Source organism: Dromaius novaehollandiae, chromosome 2 (genome assembly GCF_036370855.1).
Source record: "Dromaius novaehollandiae isolate bDroNov1 chromosome 2, bDroNov1.hap1, whole genome shotgun sequence".
Lineage (NCBI taxonomy): Eukaryota > Metazoa > Chordata > Aves > Casuariiformes > Dromaiidae > Dromaius > Dromaius novaehollandiae.
This window is the reverse complement of record NC_088099.1, coordinates 3,520,485-3,541,320: the sequence shown is the minus strand read 5'-3', so window position 1 is coordinate 3,541,320 and position 20,836 is coordinate 3,520,485. Positions and strand designations below refer to the sequence as shown.

The following is a 20,836-nucleotide window of genomic DNA, read 5'->3' as shown; positions in this document are numbered from 1 at the left end:
TGCAAGAAGAAAAGGCTGCACTGCTTGGAAAGGAAATACTCTCTCCTCCAACTTGTAGGTATAGAAGCATTCAAAAAAATCTACCTGCATCTGAAATCACATGGAACAACTGCAGCTGACTGCAGTTAGAGCGGCTGAGCTGTGCTGATGTACCACCATGCAACAGCAACACAGAAAATAACTGCAGAGCCTGAGGATGGGAGACAGTCAAAAAACGCCTGGAGGAGCTGTAGCCAAACCTGCAAAAGGAAGCAAGAACCAGAGGAGTCAACGCTGGCGATATCCTGCCTTACTCTCTGCCCCTGCAGTTTAGCGGGTGCCATTAGAGATGGGGGCCTATCCGTCTGCAGGTAGAAGTGGTGTCACATCCATCTAAGTAAATCCCCTTCTGCAAGCCGCCTTAGCTGGGCACAACATGATCATCCCTGCATAAACACTGTGGCAGGAAACAGGGGATCCTAAGCCACGTGTCAGAGCCGCAGCAGTCCTGGCTGCCCGGCAGCTATGGGCAGGCGGCTCGCGTGTAGCCTCGCAGGACAGCTCTGCCCTTCGGCGCAATCGCTTCCAAACCATCCACCGGAGATACCAACCTGGGAAAGCACACGCCAAGCGCTTGGTCAGCACAAACACAAGCGTGACCGGGTTTTGTTTTCTTTTGTTTTAATAGAAACATTCTAGAGTAACTCTGAAAGGGGATCAGGCTAAAGGGAATGTCTCTTGGAATAAAATACTGTGGTGCGCTTCAGGAATGATGTGCAAAGTTAAAACGTCCAAGCCGGCTCAGCTCAGGACTTCCTGGATTCTTGGGCCTTCTTGATTTCCTGCAAGGAGATCAGGAAAATAACTGAGCACCAATCCCTCTCAGGGAGCAATTCCTAGTTTCACAGATCTGAAGAACAAGAATGATTATCCACAGCACAAACTAAAGTATCAAAGCACCAAGCACAGAATTTATATGTAAGCCTTTAGGGATGCAGCTAAGTTTGCCTTTGAGACACTTCGAAATAGCACAATCCTCCAGCCCCGTCCAGTGGCACGTGCTTATACTGCCCCTAATTCAGTATTGCACTGGATCCGTTTCCCACTCTTAGGCGTCTGATCCATGATCACTCATAGGAGATCACAACTGGATCGCCTGGCAATTCAAATTGGATCTGGATCAAGTGCAGGCACGTGGTTGCATTTCTGCGGCTGTTCACAAATAAACCCTCTCCTGCTCAGCCTAGCAGTCAGGCTTGCACAGGGAGCAAGGTACGTAAAAACCCCCTGAACGACTCACCTCCAGGAGTATTTCCTTCAGGTCAGAATAAGCTTTCTCTAGATCATCATTAATAATGACCAAGTCAAACAGGCCAGGCTCTTTACCTAGGGAAGGAAAAGAGGACAGAGCTGTTAGAGGGGAACATGTTTCTTCCCTGTGTCCTCTCTCACGCAATACTTCAGTTCCCGTGGCATTTTAGTACTATTATTTCAGCTATTGCTATTCTCTGCCAAGCGTCCGCTAGGAATTGCAATGGGAAACGATGCAGTATCACGCTTAGATCAAACCTAACTAACGCCCAACTCCTGCCAGCACTCCTCAGAGAAGAGAGGTCAGACCTTCGTGTAGAAAACGACACCTAAACCACCAGTGTCCCCCTTCTCCCTGGCCGCATCTCTCAAAGGCCACTGGACTTACTAAGTTCCAAATCTACGCAGGCTGCAGTCAAACGCTTCCGTAAACTTTCTTCTGTCTCAGTCTGTCGGTCACGTAGTCTTTTTTCCTAAACCCAATGACAAATATATTAAAGAAACGTGCGTTCCAAATCCTGAGTGCAGAAAACACCAGCCACCCCATCATCTTAAAATCCACAGCCCTCTGCCCCCCGCACAGGAGCCGTTTGCCAACATCAGCCACCGTGGCATGTGAAATGACACCCTGCAAAGGGCAAGGGGACATATTCAGAGCCACAGAGCAAATCAGTGTTCAAGCTGGGTTTGGGCTCAGGACATCAGGTTTCCAGTATTGCTGGTACTGGAAACTGGGTATCTTCCAGTATATCTTTTTTGCTCATCAGCAGCTGGGCAGGTACTGCTGGGAGGTGAAATCTCTCTGTTGGGCTCTGGTATCAGTGCGCTCTGTTAGCGTCCTCCCCCACAAACTCGATAAGAAACACAGAGAGCAACAGGGGAGAGCCAGGCCCTGGCTGGGATCCAGGAGTCGTGGGCTTAGTCTCTACCACGTCCTTCCCACATGGCTTCAGCGAGTGGCATCTCCAGGACCATGTGCCCCTCTGAACCCCGACAGGGATTTCACTTCTCCCAAAGGCGCCGTGTACATGTGATCCTTATTATACGGGATCACGTAAGACCAAACAGATACAGGTTTCCCAGTGCTGCAGAGAACCAGCCTCCCTAAGTTTAACTCCAATAGCTGGAGCTGGAAGCACGTCTCACTAAAAAAATCTCATCTTTACAAAGGACAACTAATGCTTTTGTAAAGCATTTTGAAGGCTGGCCATGCTCTAACAGAGCTGACACCCCAGCAGAGGCAATCACACTCCAAGGTGTGGAAAGAGACTGTGCAGGGAAGATCCAAGCATGGCAATGAAAGATGCCTTACTGGGAACCAAGTGCTGGAATCACAGATTGGGCAGATACTGAGCAGGGGTAACAGCACTCAAAAATGAGCCCCCACCTGTTCTGCATCCCTTAAAAATACATACATTCAACAATGAGGGGGGAACACTCATCACTTCAGACCAAGACGCCGATTACCTCTAACTGCCTAACAGCAAAGGAAGGCAGCCGCTCACCAAGACATCTAAGGACGGAGGCTGCACGGAGATGTAGATGGGGTTCAGGTCTGTCCTCTTGATGTTCTTCACGCCTTGGATGTCGATGTCAAGGACGCAGATCTGGTTCTGGGCCTGAATGGCCTGCACCGCACCTTTACTGGAGACAGGCAGAGAGGGGGCAGGTTATTCGCCAAAGCAAGGAGGAGAAGGGTCAGAGCATCCAGCCACAGCAGAGCGAGTTTGATGTCCCCCAGCAGTGAGCCTTTTGCCTCATGGGGCTCCCAAGTGCCTTCGTTGCTGCTGGAGGGAAGAGGAAATTTGCTCCGCTCAGGCTAACAGTGGTTTCTCTCTCCTTGACGGTCCTCTGGGTCCCTGAGAAAGAACAGAGGGGCTGGCAGCAGGGCTGCCTGCTGCTAGAAAGAGTGGCAAAACTGTAAGGGAGGAAGGCTGTGGAAACAGATAACATGCAACTATCCCACATGCAGTGTGGCTCAGACGTGGTCCATAAAGATCCTGCCTTCAACAACTACAGCAGCATCCCCAAAGAGCAAAAACACTCCAAACCTTCCTTAGAGGTTCACCAATTCCCACACTCATACGCTCTACTGAAGGATGCTTCAATGTTCCTGCCAGTTTTGCAAGATGCATGATTAAGAAAACATTTTTAAAGTGATGGTTCTCGTACATCTGTAACGATGGTTGTATCTCTTCCCCAGCATGGGCTGCGTATAATACGCGTTGCACTTTTTTCCAAAGGCCTACAATGCTCCTTTGAAAAGCAGCAACTCCAACCCTCTTAAATCAGGAGGCCATGCAGTGGCAGCAGAGTTTAAGAGAAAACACTGCTTTAGAGCCAGCATCAAACTCTCTGGATTCTCTGCCTTCACCCATTTCTTGCACCAACCCCAAGCCCTTCCTCAGCCTTTCCCAGCACTGCTCCCTAGCTGAGCAGCACCCTGGACTGGGGCCGGCAGGAGAAGGCAAGGCCTTTGCCAGCACAGAGGGGAAGCACCCATGGGTGCCACGCAGCCAGGGCGCTGCTGTTCGTGGGGTGGGAGAGCAGCAAGACACAACAACACAGACAGAGAGTCCAGCATCCACCGACCTTGCAGCTTCCCTACAGCATTCTGCAAACGCAGTCGGAAAGGATGGAGGCAGCGTGAGCAGGACATGGCTCTCGGAGGGATATGGAGAGGAGCTGAGCTGGGGAAAGGTGTAAGGACTTCTAGGAACCTGCGAGCTCAGAAAAGCCCCAAGAAGAAGAGATGGGGCTTTGGCTGCTCCATTGCCCAACCTGAAGGAAAGGGTTGAAGAGGGGTAACACTGAGAGGAGGAAGAGCTGGAGATCTTGAGCAGACAGAATAGGAGAGCGGATTTGAATAGCTCTGCAGCAACGAGCTGGTGTGGCACCAGGTCTGTGAACCCCTCACCCAGGTCAGGTCACAAACACGCCGGCAACAGCTCTTTACACACCAGTGGAGGGAAAAAGCGACCCAGCAGCCAGGCAGCCTCGAGATCCCGAAGCTGGTGCAGGCCCTCCCAGGAGGGCACACTGCGGATGGGTGAGGACTAGTGACTGCAGGGATGCTGTGGTGATGGGATCATGCAGGAACAAGGGGACGGCTAAAAGCTTTCTTCCTGGCATTGGGATCCCATAGCACAGGTCGCTTAAACCCCAGTCAGGAGGAAGAAGCTGGAGTGATGCTGTGAGACCATCCCTGTGCTATGTACAACCAGAGATTTACTACCTTGCCCAGATGGGCAGCAGTGAGAGCCCGGATCTGAGCATCATCTACCACAAATACACAAAAACTCCCCAAACTGGCTTGTTTCACCTTGTGAAAGCCACAGGCTTCATCGGGTAACACCAGGTATCAACCAACTCCTGCTACAATCAATTCACAAAGAGCCAAGAGCTCCCTGCGCCCCAAGGAAGAGGCCCGACTCCAGCACTCAAATTTCAGCCCCTAATTAAAGGCAGCTTCAAAGAAGCCCTGATTTTGGTGAATAGGGCTCAGCGTTATCCCAAAGACATGGATTTTTCATAAGCACCTAATTTTTAGTTATTAATTATCTGGTGGGATTTAGGAAGCACAAAGCATTGGTGAAAGCTTCAACTTTTCTGCTTAGCCTAAGGGACCCTCTCCTCCATCTTATCAAACAACTGATTATGAAACATCCTCAGGCACTTAAATAGAAAATCTTTGCTTGAATGGTTTCAATATTTATTTTGCTTGAAAACTTACATTTATTGTCAAGTTGATCTGAGTTAATTTCAGCCTTTTTCTCCCACCCTGAACTCTCACCAGCCCAGGCCCAGAGCAGAGGCAGCATGAACATGCAGACTGTCTGGTCTGTGTGAGCAGAGACAAAAGTGAAGGCCAGGGAGAAAAGCACTTCAAAACTAAACCCAAACACATTATTTATATTTGCAGTGATTATAGCATTTTATCTACCAAGATTTAATCTTTCTAAGTTTATATAACCTACCACCATTAACAGGGCACATCCTCCTCCATCACTGACACGCGCACCATGCGGCAGGGAAAGCAGCAATCAGTCAACGCAAGGAGGTGATGTGAGGTTATAGCAGGAAGGGAAAAATCCTTGCCTGCCTCAACTCTGAGCTTCGTTTCACTAATCAGTCTACATAATCAGGGCAGAAATTCAGCTAGAGGCTTCTCTCGGTCTGGGCAACCACAGGAAAACACTACAAGGCAATCAGAAACCACAGTAAGGCTCCAGGTTTGATCTCATTTCAAGTGCAACACCTGCAACAACATCCCCAAGCACCCTGTCTCGCCACACAGAGCCTCAGAGGTTTTCTAGGCCAGCATGATGGTCCAACCCAGCTAGCATGAGATCAGTGTGCAACCACCAAAACCACCGGTGCACAGCCAGGAGACAAAACGAAGCCCTGTTGTTGCTGTTTCCCTGCACTACCTCTCTGCTCCTGTTCAAGTTATTAAAGATATGTACATAAACGCATGCTCCCCTTGCCTCTTCTGCCCTGAGGAAGGTCAGCAAAACCCATGCCCTCTGGTCTTCCCAGCAGCCTTTTTTAAGCGCATGCAGTTGTATTGTCCACGTGTCATGTTCCTCCTAATCATGGACTCCATTAGCTGATTTCACCTAAATTTGATTTAAAAAAATGTCTTAGAATAGCCAGTTCATGAAAATTCCATCAAAATCAGCTGGGGAGAGGAGAGGTGCCTTGTCAGCACCCACCCTGAGGAAAAGGCACCACGGTCAACAAAACCTATATCAGACATCAGAGAGCTGCCACCTCCTCTGCACCGCACTGGATTAAGCAGAGCACGCGATGGGAAGCAAGCATGTCCTACGCAGGATGAACCCAGGGATGAAAGAGCTTGCACCTGGCTTCTCCTTGGTGCTGGGTGTTTGAGATTAACTGAAAGATGAGCAGTGACACTGGAAGCATGTAGGCCAGGGCAGGGACTGCCCTCCTCAGCTGGCGCAGGAGTGACCATGGCCAGTGCCCCGGGACACTGTCCTCAACTGCAGCGAAAGCAGCGATGCCTGCGCACGTTGCATTAAAACACCGACTTTACTGTGACAGAAGTCTCCAACCATTCCTTTACAGATATGTACCTATGGCACGATCAATTTGGGAGCCTTACGCAGAGACGTCTCACAGAGAATCCATCCTCAGAAGAGGAAGTTTAGCCAAATCTGCTGTCTCCAAAAATAATCCCCCAAAAGCACATTCAGCCCTTTAAGAAATGCAAGTCTTTCTGAAAAGCATTTCGGGCAACCTTCTCTAATTTAAAAGACTAAATATCTTAGAACTTAGTTAACTTTCCTCCTTAACAGGTCCTGTACCATAGCACCACACTTTTCTAACAATAATTATGTAAGATATTTGACTTCTAATTAACATTGCAGCTTAATGTTTTATTGATCACCAGCTCCAATGCCCAGAGCAATGCTATTTTAAAATCCACCCAACTCTTTAACCCTAGCCAAGGGTGCCATGCTATATACCTATTTGTAAGCAGTTATTTTACCAAATAAGCATGCATATTTGTTTCACTACAGCCAATACAGGTGCAATAGCATCTGCTCCTGAATTTATCATATTCGGACCACAAGTTAACAGAGGGATAATGGAAAACAAGTGTCCATCTTGCCCACTAGTCTCTGCAGAGCACTTGGAAGATATTAAGGACTGCAAATAGTCTGCAAAAATCACCCCTGTGCAAGAACAGCGTTAAGCATACAAACTCCTTCAGCAGCCCTCAAACACTGGAGGCATTAGGGAATCTCATGTTGCAATGAAGAATTAATCGTAATGAGTTAGCTCTTTGTAAGAGTTAATTTTGCTGTTTCAATAATGGCCAAATACAGCTGACAGGTCCCTGCCAGCAGAATGAAAGGCTTAGCTTAAGGCAAGAATCTGTGCATTTGGGGGAAAACACTGTCCCTAAGTTAAAATGTTTCTTCCTCCATCATAATCTCAACCAACTGGGTTCAGTGGCGACCGCGTCTGAGTTGCCTACCTCGTCCCATACATATTTCCGGAGAACTCTGCATGCTCAATGAATTCACCAGCATCAATTTCTTTCTGCATTTCCTCTCTGGTCACAAAGTGGTAATCTGTATATGGCAAACAGGAAAAACAGCCAGAAATTAACAGCCTTGAAGGTAAAGTGCATGGCCAAGATGGCACATGCAAGTGCTTAGGGGAGAAGCACATAACAGCCTGCCCTGGACAAGCTTGGCCGACTGCAGATTCTTACCTTTAATTACCACGTACAGCATCCCCTCTCCACCCCAACTGCCCAGACACCTGCTCAAAGTGCTTGGGAACTCTGGTGCATCTTTCCATGTGGCCAGATACGCTGCTGTGCACCCTTTTTCATACCCCTTCCCCTTTCTGGTGGAGTGGGAACCCTCTGAAGCTTGGAATACATCATAGCAAAATGATATATTTGAAAACAAGTACGATCAAGACTAGAGAGAGGGGGGAGATAAATGGGGACATCAAAACAAATGAACAAAGAAGAAATGTTTCCCTATCTTTTGTTCAAACTTTTCCCTCTCATTCCATAGTGAAAATTGCCTTTGGAAATTAAGTGCCAACCTCATTTGTTTCTTTCTGAAATATGCAAACTGACCAGAATAAAGAAAAGTGTCACACAAGCTATTAAGACAGATAAAGGCATCTCATTAAGCAGCTGCATTTCCCAAAGAACCATACATTTGGTGTATTTAACCAGAGCTATTTGGCACTTTAGAAAGCCAAGCCACTCAAAGCCCAGGTATGAACTGGAGGCTTAAACTGAGAGCCGCACTTTGAAAACTCTGGTCAATGCGTCACAGAGAAGGTATCTAAAAAAAGAAAACTGGAAGCGCATGCTCTGCTTCTGTTAATGTTTCATTACTTAATTCAATTCTGGTTTTGTTCTGCCATATCCATCCCTCTTCACATCTTCTCTCTATTGCATGGCACACACTGCAGAACAGCAGTAAGCAGTTACGGTCTCATTGGCCATTGAGATCAAGAAAAAAAGTGTATATATATAAAATTCAAATATATCACTACTGAATACCTATGCCTCAGAGCAGTAATTTGTTGAGTCTGACAAGACGGGCCAAATTGCAATGCACTGACCTTTGCCGTTTACTTCTCCAGGTCTTGGCTTCCTTGTGGTATCTGTAAGCAAAAGGTGGCCGTGTGAATTTTGTAGATAAAGGAAATAATAGCATCAAAGAAATAAAAAACACACACAGATTAATCCATTCACATAGAAGGCTGATCCTCTTTCAAAATGATCAAAGCTTCTGGAATCAACTAGTGTAAAACATGACATGCATGATTCACACCTTCGATTCCTAGATAACCTGAAAACAAGGAATTGAGAGCGGCCAGTTTGGGACCTAACAGGCTAGGCTTAGTTTTCTGCTCTGCTACAGACTTCCCTGTGTAATCCTAGACACATTATTCAGATCTCCATCTCAGTTCGGGGAATTAGCAGTGCCCTACTTTAATAAGCTATCTTCATTCTAAAAGATCACGCAGCGCCTACATAGGTGCTTAAAATAGCCAGATTTAATGAATAAGGGCAAACTCCTAGGTGAAGTAGCTGAATAAATCAGACATCCCATGAAGCCTTTTGGAAGTCATTCAAACTTGCATTATTTTAGGCATATGATCTGCAAAGCAAACAAGACCTGATGGTCTGCACAGAAGGCGACACTCATTGTTTTCTTTAGGATTGGTGGGAATTAACCTAATGCAATAAGGCTCTGATCGCCTTTAGCTTTTATAAAGAACTAATTGTCAAGGTCCAAATGGTCTATGGAGATTTAGGAAAAAATACATTCCAAAATGCTGCCTAGTGGAAACAACAAGATTTAGTTTGGGGTGAGCTCTTTATTAAGAGATTCAGTTGAGTTAAAAGCATTGGATGAAACATGAAAAAAAGAAAGACATTTTTAAGGCTTTTTAGTCTCTGGTACTTTAAATTTTTCCACATTTCAGTATGTGCTTTTTCATAGTGGAATGAATCTGGACCTTACAGATCTCGATGCAAAGATTTCAGTTGCAGTATCCAAAGCACTAGGACAGTGACAATTTTGATAAAATAATTAAAAACACCTTCTAGAGCCCTAGAGAAAAATCAGGTGAATAAACTGAGAATGCAGCCCAAACTCTGATGGTAACCTTCAAGCTGCCAGTCAAAGAAAAGGCAACAAATTAGTTTTGCAATGGGAGAGCTGCTCCAGAGAGGTTTCCTACACTTACTATCGGGAAAACAGTTTGCACAGTAACACTGGTGACCCTGAAGTGTCATTAACACCCCACCACCTCTTTAAAAACATCGCAGAGAGCTTCACACTATTTTACAAAAGTCAGCAGGAAGGGAAGGGTGTTTTAAAAGAATTCTGCTAATGAAAATGAGCTGACTGGCAGAGATGAGTGTGTAATCTGCACTGGAAACTGGGCAGCTCTGGTGGCTATCACACAAATCTCTCAACCTACGCTTAAAGTCCACCACGACAATGCCCCTCTCCCGTGACCTGCCAGGGATGGAGAATCTTCCCTCGCCCACCATCCTGAACCTGCCTCATTTGGGCAAAGGCAACAGGTACGAGTGGACCAAGTCAGCCAGATGGGGGTTATTTTCATATTAAAAGAAAATACCTCAGGTAGAAAAATAGGACCCTTGGCCAGCACTCACCGATCAGAGTAGAAAGTAAAGTCGACAAACCAGTAGAGCAGTGGCAGGAACAAGAATGTAAGTAGGGGATGGGACAAATTGTTTCGCTCATTGACCCGACAGCCGGATGGGTCTTACAAAACTCCTATTTTAAATCAGACCATGCTAACCAGAGCCCGGGCTATCCTGCAAGCAAAAACCCTCATCAGCACCCACAGGTTGGTGGGAAGACTTGACTTTTGAGGCAAGTCGTCTCCGGGATTTGGTTTCTTTCCAAGTCAGGAATCACTCGGAAAAATCTCATCACCATTTTGAGCTGTGTTCAGAGAGGTAGCGAGTCAGAGACTGAAAGGTGCCGTACCAGGCAAATCCTGGAGTTGCCTCTTGATACTAGTATTAAAAAAAGGCCTGACTTATTTAAACATCCCAAAGAGCCCACAGACAGACTAGGATACAGGTAAGCCACAGAAGTAGATTATCCAGGGCACAAATACTGCTACTGAAACAGGTTTTGGGCTATCAGTCCCAACCTCCTCTGCTCCCCTTTAGCAATGACACGCAGATACTCACGGGAGACACTGAAGCCAAAGACGTTCTCGTAATCTTTAAACAATTTCTTTAACAAAGTGCTCTTTCCTGCGCCTGATGGGCCACTCAGAACCACCGGCCTCGGCCCCTGCATGGCTAGAGAGACAGGAAAAATAGACGTCTGATTAGAAAGACATACAGCTCACGAGAAAACACAGCTATGGATTTCCAGGGGTGCCTCGGGCCCACAAAAGCGTCTATCCTTTACCTTCAGATACAAGTTTCTGCAGGCAAATCAGAAGTCATCAAAATTCACAAGTTAGAGCTGATGGGAAGTAACCGGGGAGTGCAGAAAATACCAGAGAAATTCAAAGAGCTATTAAATTAGCAAACTCGCTGCAGACAGTGGCAGCTGCCACCTCTGTACTGCTGAGAGAGAGCTGGGCGAGGAGCCCTGAGGAGTCAGATCTCATTTTGCAAAGCAGATACCAGAGGCCACGAGCAACGCAGCAGGACAGCTTCACCCTGCTTTGTTCCTGGCCCCAATTCTCACCTGGGGGACCCATCCTTGGAAAGGGCAAGTTCTGCATCTAAGTCCCACAGTCATCCACACCACAAGCTCCCCCACCACAAACTTTGGCTCATAAAATTAAAGGATGAGTATTACTGCAGTATGAACGCTTGTCCTCAAGGGACTGAAGTTAAACTCGCATCGCATAACCCAAAGAAAGGGGAAATCGGACTCCAGTTGCCACCGAGCTGGAAGAATTCAAGCCAGCTTCACACTAGCTCTGTTCCCTGTTAGAAGGGCTTAAATCCCTTCTCGATCCAAATCCTAGGAAAGGCTTTAATTAACAGGAGAAAGACGCCACCTGTGTCTGGTGGCACCTAGAAACATCATGGCACATCTCTTACATGCATTTGGCATCTCTGGCTTAATACTTGCCCTTGGAGATAGGGATTTTGAGAGGTCCTGCAATGCGCATTTTGGGGCAGGGGAAGAGCAACTCATTCTGTTTTCTAGCGGATCGCTCTTGTCTGGTTTTTGCACCGATGCGAATGGCACAGCCACTTCCCCCTCCAAGGGCCAGGCCTCGAGGAGTGCGTGCAGGGTCTGCTGGCGAGGAAACGGGAAGGAAATCGGCTGGCGTTACAGACACGCAACTCCACGTGAGGGATGGGTTGCCCGGGAGATGGCCAACGGCCCGCAGACCTCTTAAGCTGCCAGTTAACATCCTAACAAGTGCAAACTACTAACTTATGACAGACAGTTAAAAGGTTTTGCTTCAGTCCTCCACTCGTAAATCCTTTTCCGTAGCAGATAATGTACGGACCAACAGAAGTCCACCACCTCCTTCACCACTAACCGTGCACGCAACACAGCGGTGGGGAGGACACTGCTGGGCTCCAGGCTTTGCAAGCCAGAGCTGTGGCACAGACTCATCTTACAGCTTCCAGTCCTCCAACTCGCATGCTCTGGAAAGGCTCACTGCGGATCTTACTGCTGTCTATCAAAGGGAAAAGGACTGTTTTAGGCGTATAGTAAAAGGGAAATAAACCTCAAAGCCTTGCAAACAAGGCTGAACAAGGGTGTGATTTGGGAAACAAGCACCGGCTGGCCACGGCCACACTTCACCACGCTAACTCCAGCTTGAGGTCTCTCGTTGCAAGCAAGAGGAGTCCTAATACTGGAGAAAGGCAGCCACAGGTCACGTGGACCTTTCTGCAGTTGCTTCTTCGCCCAGAAAGAAAAGAATGGATATTTTCCCATGCTTGCCTCTCTGGGGAGGAAGGAAGGCTAATGATTAACATGTGAATACAGAAGAAAATCCTGTACTTCAGTGCAGAGAATACGGCCGGGGTCGGTAATCCATCAACAACTCAGCGGCTTTTAAAACAGAGGTGACACAAATCAAACAGGTCTAGTTTCCTATTAGGAAAAAAAAAAATCTTTCTGCAAGCAGTAAAGCCCCTTGATATGTGTTATTTTAACCTCATCAGCTGGGTCTTGACTCAGGAGCATTCAGAAGACAGACACTATAATGCCTTCCCATTTTAAATTAGATCATAGCAATGTGACCCTGACCTTACAAATCACTTTTTAAACAGCCTTAAGCCATCTGCAGTCTCTTACAAAATCAGTGGCAGCCATGGGTCGCGCGGCAGGCTAATCCAGCCATGCCGTCTACCTGACCTCAGCCTGCGTCAGCGGGATGCTTCCTTATCCCCAAATCCCTTCGGCACAGCTCCGCGATCCTGCCGGCACCTGTGAGGCAACACTAAAGCTAGCAAATTATCCGAGTTTTCCCTCTATTCCCTATGGACGCTTTATATGTCCGATCAGTACTTATTCAAGCACATACTAAGGAAGAGGATGTTAATATACGAAGTCTCATCTGTGCAGGTTCTAGCAGCAGCTAACATGTATATCGGCGTAAGGTTGAACAAGCCTCCAGGGAGCCCTTTCGGGTACTTGTGCTATCCCCCCCTTAGCCCTTGACCTTAGATAATTTCCAAATATCATGAGTTTTGCCTAAACGTTCAATACATAAACACGCTCCTGCACCTCCCCACCAGGGAACTGCTATTTAGTGCTTGGAGCAGGCAGGCAAAGGGGCCCTCGCTGACCTTGTCCGAGGCCTCTCCCTCTTCTGCCGTAAAGTAAAACGGGAGAGCGTTGGTGAACCTTAACCGTTGCTTGTAAAACGCTCCAGAAAAGAGGAGCTACCCAAAGTTTATCATCACCCAGCCGCTCCAGCCCACCACCAGATTCACAACGCAGCTCCCCCCTCGGCACCAAGCACCAACCAGCCGTTGAATGATGCTCATATATCACAACCGATGTTACACGCTGTCCTCATAAGCCATCAAAAACCTCCGCATGGGACATGCAGACACCAGCACAGATCCTCTGCCTGGGCATTTAAAAGCTTCTTCTCCAACACCATCCGATTGCACTAACAACAACAACTTGGGACACACTAGTCCTGGCTCCTGCCTGCAAGACACCAGGCAGGACAACTGGATCACTACCAGAGGAAAAAGTTTTCCTCTCTCTCCTTCCCCCAAATTCCTTTGACCCTTTAAGCAAGCACTGACAGGAAAAGGGGAATTCAAATCAGCCCAAATCAGTTATAATCATGTCATTCAACCCAAACCAAATTGGGAAGGAAGCAGCGGAACAGGCGAGGGTACCCAGAGAGCGCTGGCTGGGAGCAGCAGACTCCAAGCAATTCTTACCTTTTCTTTTATACCCTTCTAACCGAGGTATAAAGTCCAGCTCTTTGTAGCAGCGACAGGCTCATAATACGAGCGAGCGGGCAGAAAGCTGGGCTATTTGTGAGCCACATAAAGCCTTAATTACAGAGTCTCCGTTTTAAGATAGCCAATGAAAACCGTCCGCTGATCTTTAATCTTCTCCTGTGGTTTCTTCCCCACTCCCTGCTCTTCTGACTGGTAAAGCTGCAAACACCACTACCACGCTGACGAATACCAGCGTGTGCCACCCTGGTCAACATAGGTGCCGGCTTCAGGAAACAGAACAAAAAACTCTGTCTCTGTGAAACTAATCTCATGTATCACACGTCCTCCTGTTTCCCGGTGACACAAAGATGTCGGTGTAAATGCACACAAGCAGAGGAAGAACTGTTGTTATTCATGGATTGGGAGGTGAGGTACCTCCCTGAGTGAAACCACAGCATAATTCAGGTTGGAAGGGACCGCAGGAGGTCTCCAGTCCAACCTCCTGCTCAAACGTAGCATGTCTTTATTGAGTGATCGTGCTCACCGATTCACAAACTTCAAAAATGGGTGGGGCTCTTAGATCACATCGACGCACATTAGGTATAAAACCCAGGCCAGATAGCTACCACACTCACATTGCATCCAAAGATTGGTGTTTGGTTAAGACAGCTCCTCTGGAAAGACACTCATCTGGTTTTTAGCCACTTTCTCTAAAAAGCGTTCTTCTTTTGGACCTGAGTTTGCATGGCTCTTGCCTCCAGCTTCACGTCAAGTCAAAGATTAAGACACTTACCCACAATGAAAGTGACAGAACAAATGCCTTCTCCTCCTCTCCCAACAGATGTGAACCCAAGCCTTCAAACGGCATGTTCTAACCCCTCCGTGGTGGCACGTTCCAGGCTGCACGGCTCTCCATCCCTCCGGATGGAGCTCTCCCACTTTGACTAAAATATTTCAATACTAGAACAAAACGGGATTCAAGATCCTTGGTGTCAGCCCTTTTGGCCCCCCTGGCTGCTCGTGGACCACAGCTCTGCCCTACAAGACACGGAGCACACACTCCCCCAGAGGAGCCAAACCTGGTGGCCGGTGGCCAGGAACACCTGGAGTCAGACACCAGGTTTGGATGTGGCACAGCAGCGACCTGAACTCTGGTCTCTCAAGTCCCTGGGGAGCGCCTAGCCTGGCTAACCATGATCTATAGCTTTACTTTTCCATGTAAATGTCTTTGTTTTCTCCTCAAGCACGCTAAACCTTCCAAAATCCACAGGGGACAGGAGCTCATTCCCCCAAGATCTGGTGTCAGAGGGTCTCAACTCCATATCACCCTTTTTCATCAGATGCCAACACTCTCTCCAGCTGAGGCAGGTGCTGAATGTCTCCTGACACCCAGCCTTCCCCTTTCCCGCATCAGGATATTAGCAATCTTGCACCTCTGGTGTTAACAAGACATCGAGTTAAGCGCTGCAGATGCCTGCCAGCTGCCTTGCACATCACCCAGGTCCTGATTTGCGACTGCTGGTGCCAGGTTGTGAAAGGGAAGGGAGCAGGTCCAGCAGCAGGTAAAAAAATAAAGTGCAGTTTCCTAGGAATCCACGCCCTGAGGATGTGGATTCCCTGATGTCTAGTAAGGGTGGAGTTGACGATGTTTTTCCATCTGCAGGAGCCCTTGGGGCGACGCTGGGAGAAAATGCGGCCTCTAATTTAACTACCTTTTTTCACAAATGTACTAAGAACTGAGGTGAGAAAAGAGACACACATTCCCACTGCAATCACACAGGCCTCACTTCTTCAAGAAACAGGCTAAAAATAAACCAAAGGACTTACAGATGCTTCCTCTTGCCTCCCTTCAAATCTATCCCTTTTTCTCTTTGCTGGAGATCTCTGCAGACCAAAACAGGGTTGTGAGGAAAACAACAAGACGTAATTTACAGAAAAACCAATTTCTGCCGCCAGATGAAGAGGCTGGGCCCTCCGCGTAGGCGGCAGACAGCAAACACCCAGCTGGTAAACCGGGAATCTGTGCCAGCGCAGGACAAAAATGGCTTTCAGAGCCATCACAGCACCTATTTTTTGCCGGCGCCCACCGCCTGGCACGGTGCAGCGAAACCCTGGCCTCTGCTCAGCTCCACCGCAGCACAGACGGGTTTAATCTCAGACGAGGATGCGAGAGACGTCGGGGGCAGCTGCCCAGGGCTGGAGAGGAAGGATGAAGATGGTCTGGAAGTGTGAACTGGTCTCCCTGCGCTCTTCTCCTCCAACATGCTCCACAAATCCCACCAGCCCCAGCTCCTCTCATTCTGGCAGCGTGAAGCCTTTAAAAACCACAAGTGAAGCACTGAAAAATCCCCATTTGAGAAACCGGATTTAGTGGATGGGGCTATTTAATATCCTGGTTGGTTCCCAGCCCAGCAAAGCACCCTTGGGTCACGCTGTCAGCCTGCCCTTTGCAGCTGTAACATTACTGGTACGTTTCCATTCTGAGCAGTAGCGCAGATTTTTTCCCTTCGCTCACGTTTTGGCATTTTCAGGAGAAGAGCAGCTGGTCTCCAAATACTGCATCTAGCACAGAAGGTCTCTCATCTCTGCTGGGTTACTCCTAAAATGGGTTTGGCTCCAGCCTAGTCACCATACATCACCAAAACCATAGCAGACTGATTGGAAACAGAAAAACATCGCTTTTTAATGAAGATCCTCACGTTTTGGGGGTGGGCGAAGTGTCACACCCGTGACTCACAGACGGCTGCGTCTGGTGTGCTGAGGATGAACAATCCCACAGATCCTGCCGGGTTACAAAAACGTTAGGTGGTCCAACAAGAAGCACATGGGAGATGCCTCCTCCTCAAGGACACGCAGCACGTGATTTCTGTGCATTAACCAGAATGGCAGCTACTTAACTATGGCTCTTGATGAGCATTTTTCTCAAAACGGTTTGTAAGTTATATTTTAGATACATATATGTAAGTTATATTTACACACATGCATATTTTTATTATTATATCAGCGGGTGTAACTCGAAAATCTCTCAAGGCAACAGTTTCTTCTTGAGGTTCAGCAAGTCTAACTCTCCCAGCTGGTGCAGTCTAACAACAGCACGTCCAAATCCGGGACTACTTACGCCCTCAGGCCTCCAAAGGAACCGCAGCTTATCACTAGGGCGTGGAACATTTCCAAGTCTGCTCCTGCTAAACCTCCCTTGAATTGTAACTGGAAAGCAGCAACGCAACTAGTAAAGGAAGGACAGACGGTACAAGAGTTAAACAAAATTAATGCTGATTAGCAAACAGGCTTTAAAGAGAAGGTAAAACCACCTTACAAGTAGAAAAGAAGATTAAAGGACATTCTCTCCGGAGCCCCAACAAAGGTCTCCTGGATTAGGTATATAATCCCATTCCCTATTTTTAGCAGGCTTTTTACAAACCCTCAATTCCCACCTTCCTAACTTTTGGGGCAGCTGATTTTGTCACCTGACAACCCCACCCGGCCAGGTGTAGGAACACGGCAAGGTTTAACGTTATCGCAGAGCAGGCAAACGCTCAGCTTTTGATGTTTGCAAGAGGCCCTAAAAACACATCCCCCCTCCCCAGGGGTGGGTCAAGCGTTAACCAGCCCTCGGTCTGCCATGTCGCACCAGCTGCTCGAGCAGACGCATGGACACATCCCTGGACCTGCACACGTTCAGCCGGGGAACCACAAAGTTATCCCCAACATGCTCATCATCTGCTCGCAGCTGATTTAATTGGATCACCTCATTAAGCACACGAAACAAGCGGTAACGAGGATGCAACAAGCAGCGCAATTCAGGCCGTATTAACGCCCAACGGAGACGCACGTGGCTACCTAATTAAGCACCAACGCGCGGTCACACGCAGTCCTAGCAGGGCCCGGCAGGAACGAAACATCTCCTGCTTCAGTTATTTTTATCCAGAGCTTCCTCTAACCTGCAGACAATAATTCCTTCCCTCTCTTCAGAAATGAGCAGAGCATCCCCGTGCAGCTAAGTGCATCGCCGTGCCCACACCTGGCAGAAATAATGAATTATTTTTCTTCCTGGAACCAATTATCTAAAAAATAATGCTGCTTAAGCCCCTCCATTGGCAGCACCGATGAGCGCGCCTCGCTTTCCAGAGGGCAACGCTGCCAAAGGAAGAACAAGAACCGTTGGCTCAAGGTCACTGCAGAATTTAGGTCCAAGTCACAGGTGAGGCCGGGAGTCAGTCTAAGACCTCACCTAAAGGTAAAGCTGGACCAGTTTAACCAAGTAACTGGTTGGAGAGCAGCCCTGACCCCTTCCCACCCATCTGGATAAATTTCTGCAGCTGTGAAGGTCAGACGAGCGCAGTTACGTTGGCCGGTTCCCCCCACGGTCCAGACGTTGCCACTCCCACGAGTTAGCTCATTTCCGATCCTCTCCAGATGTTTGGGTCCCCGAGGATGGAGGACACCCATCTATTTTTTTTCCAGTTTAAGTGGAAGTCTTTGGTCAGGGTCAGCCCTGCAGTCACGGGGAGGGACATGTGAGGGACGCCCGGAGCCCAGAGGGGTGGCTGGAGCTCAGCACGCCCAGGATGGGGACCAGGATGAAGGCCAGCACCCTCCAGCATGGGACTGGGGCTCCCCACACTGCACTGGTTGGAGCTCAGCACCCCTGGGACGAGACCGGTGCGCTGGGCCAGCTGCAGCACAGCACCGTCCAGCATGGGACCTCCTCTCCCAGGAGCTGAATGGGGCTCAGCACCCCCAGGATGGGACCCCATGACGGGCTCAGCATCCTCATGGATGGGACCAGCACCCCAGGATGGGACCTCCACGATGGGACCAGCACCCCTGGGGGCGGCTGGAGCTCAGCACCCCAGGATGGGACCCCATGACGGGCTCAGCATCCTCGTGGATGGGACCAGCACCCCAGGATGGGACCTCCACGATGGGACCAGCACCCTCGGGGGCGGCTGGAGCTCAGCACCCCAGGATGGGACCTCCACGATGGGACCAGCACCCTTGGGGGCGGCTGGAGCTCAGCACCCCAGGATGGGACCTCCACGATGGGACCAGCACCCTCGGGAGCAGCTGGAGCTCAGCACCCCAGGATGGGACCTCCACGATGGGACCAGCACCCTCGGGGGCGGCTGGAGCTCAGCACCCCAGGATGGGACCTCCACGATGGGACCAGCACCCTCGGGAGCAGCTGGAGCTCAGCACCCCAGGATGGGACCTCCACGATGGGACCGGCACCCTCGGGAGCAGCTGGAGCTCAGCACCCCAGGATGGGACCCTTGTGATGGGCTCAGCGCCCTCCCGGATGGGACCGGCATCCCCAGGGCTGACTGGAGCCCAACCCCCGCCCCCGGCGGGACTCAGCCCCCCCCGGGGCCGGTTGGAGCTCGGCCCCCCTCAGCACAGGCCCCCGCCACCCCCCGGAGGCCTCGGCCCGGCCCCGCTCACCCGCCGCCCGGGCGATGGCGCCGCTCAGCCGCCGCCAGCTCATGGAGGGGGCGGGGCCGCCGCCGCCGCGCGGCGCTGGGGGTCCCGGCAGCCCCCGCGCCCCGCCGCCGCCGCCGGCGCCGCGCGCGCCGTCGACGTCACCCGCCGCGCCCCTGGCGGCGCGAAGCAGTGACGTCACCGGCGCGGGAAGCGGCCGCGCGCTGGCGGAGGGAGGCTTCGCCGGCGGCTCCGGTCACGTGAGCGGAGCGCGGAGGGCCGAACCATCGCGGCGCGGCGGGGGGGGGGGGAGGCGTTGTGGGAGGCGCGGGGAAAGATCCGGGGACCGAACAGCGTGGCCGGAGGGGAGGGACCGGGCACCGGCGGTGTGCGACGAGAGGGAGCCGCCGTGGGTTGAGTCGTAATGGCGGCGGGGGGCGGGAGAGCAGCCGTGGGCTGAACCGTAATGGCGGCGGGGGGGGTCACCTTGGGAATCAGGCCGTGATGGGGGGGGGGGGGGCCCTCCTTGGGGCTGAACCACTGCGGGGCGAGGGGGAGCCTCCTTGGGGCTGAACCACTGTGGGGAGGGGGGGAGCCTCCTTGGGGCTGAACCACTGTGGGGAGGGGGGGAGTCTCCTGGGGCTGAACCATTGTGGGGAAGGGGGGAGCCTCCTGGGGCTGAACCATTGTGGGGAGGGGGGGAGCCTCCTTGGGGCTGAACCACTGCAGGAAGAGGGGGAGCCTCCTAGGACTGAACCACTGCGGGGAGAGGGGGAGCCTCCTTGGGACTGACCCCAGCCGACCATCTTGTTCCTCAGGTCGGCAGCAGAGAGGCCTCGCTGTGCTGCACAGCTCGGGGCCCCGGGCATCCCAGCCCCTCCGCCACGCTCTCCGGCCGGGGATGGCAGCGCTGAGCAGGACGCTGGGGTGAGCACCGTCCCTCTGCCGGGCCGGGGGCCCCGCCGGGCTCCGTGCGAGGCCGATGGCGCTCCAGGCTGCTAAAGGGCCGCATCCTTGGCGGCTGTGTGCCCTCTCTGAAGGAGAGTTTTTTCCGTGTCTTCTCGGCATTGCTCCGCCCGGGCTTGCACCCAGCGAGACGCCCAGCCGCCCCGTCCCCCTCGCGACTGACCCGCTCTTGACTCCCCGCAGCGCGCTGCGACAGGACGCCCTCCGTGGGCTGCTGCCCGGGGCCCGCTGCCTCCACGCCACCGCTGTCCGTGACACCTCCAACAGGACCTCCGTCGCCCACGTCCGCCGGCAGGCCTACGGCCGCCTCTACCCCGTGCTGCTGGTGAAAACCGACGGGTCCACCGTCCGCGTCCGCTACAAGGAGCCGAAGAGGATCCTCATGGTGAGGCGCCGGGCTGCGGAGCCGCGACGGAGCGCTTGTTTAGGCAGGTGCCAGCCGGCACGTTGCGGGCTCGTCTCCACCCTGGTGTCTTTTCCCTCTGCAGTTGCCCTTGGACAGCAACACGCTGCCCGAGGCGGAGAGGAAAGCCAGGCTGCGGCGGCGGTTCCCTGCCAAGTCCAAGCTGGAGAAGGACGAAGCGTTCGAAGAGATCAACCTGGACGAGTACAGGAGGTTTTGGAAGAAGTGAGGTGCTTCTAGGGTGGCCGCCAAGGCGCGGCGACCGCAGAAAAAGTTGGAAAATAACCCATTTTTTCAGAGTTTCGAGTCTTTCTGTC

General features: G+C 50.8%; 2 protein-coding genes across 3 annotated transcripts; one reads left to right on the top strand and one right to left on the bottom strand.

The window, feature by feature from the left end:
• Positions 1-643: 643 nt before the first annotated feature.
• GUK1 (guanylate kinase 1) lies at positions 644-19,348 on the bottom strand. Its single transcript, XM_064505650.1, has 8 exons — positions 19,175-19,348; positions 10,532-10,645; positions 8,413-8,454; positions 7,298-7,394; positions 2,796-2,934; positions 1,679-1,763; positions 1,280-1,365; positions 644-821 (listed from the first exon to the last, which is right to left on the bottom strand). Exons 1-8 carry the CDS (start codon positions 19,215-19,217, stop codon positions 786-788), a joined length of 642 nt encoding a protein of 213 aa, XP_064361720.1. The 5' UTR covers positions 19,218-19,348; the 3' UTR covers positions 644-785.
• On the top strand, positions 19,276-20,818 carry MRPL55 (mitochondrial ribosomal protein L55). 2 transcript variants are annotated; one of them, XM_064505652.1, is made up of 4 exons: positions 19,276-19,410; positions 19,969-20,077; positions 20,300-20,501; positions 20,605-20,818. In XM_064505652.1, the coding sequence occupies exons 2-4, from the start codon at positions 20,052-20,054 to the stop codon at positions 20,746-20,748; spliced, it is 372 nt and encodes a 123-aa protein (XP_064361722.1). In that variant the 5' UTR covers positions 19,276-19,410; positions 19,969-20,051; the 3' UTR covers positions 20,749-20,818. The 2 variants fall into 2 exon arrangements, with proteins under 2 accessions (XP_064361722.1, XP_064361723.1); XM_064505653.1 differs by lacking the exon at positions 19,276-19,410 and adding an exon at positions 19,453-19,559.
• Positions 20,819-20,836: the final 18 nt, after the last annotated feature.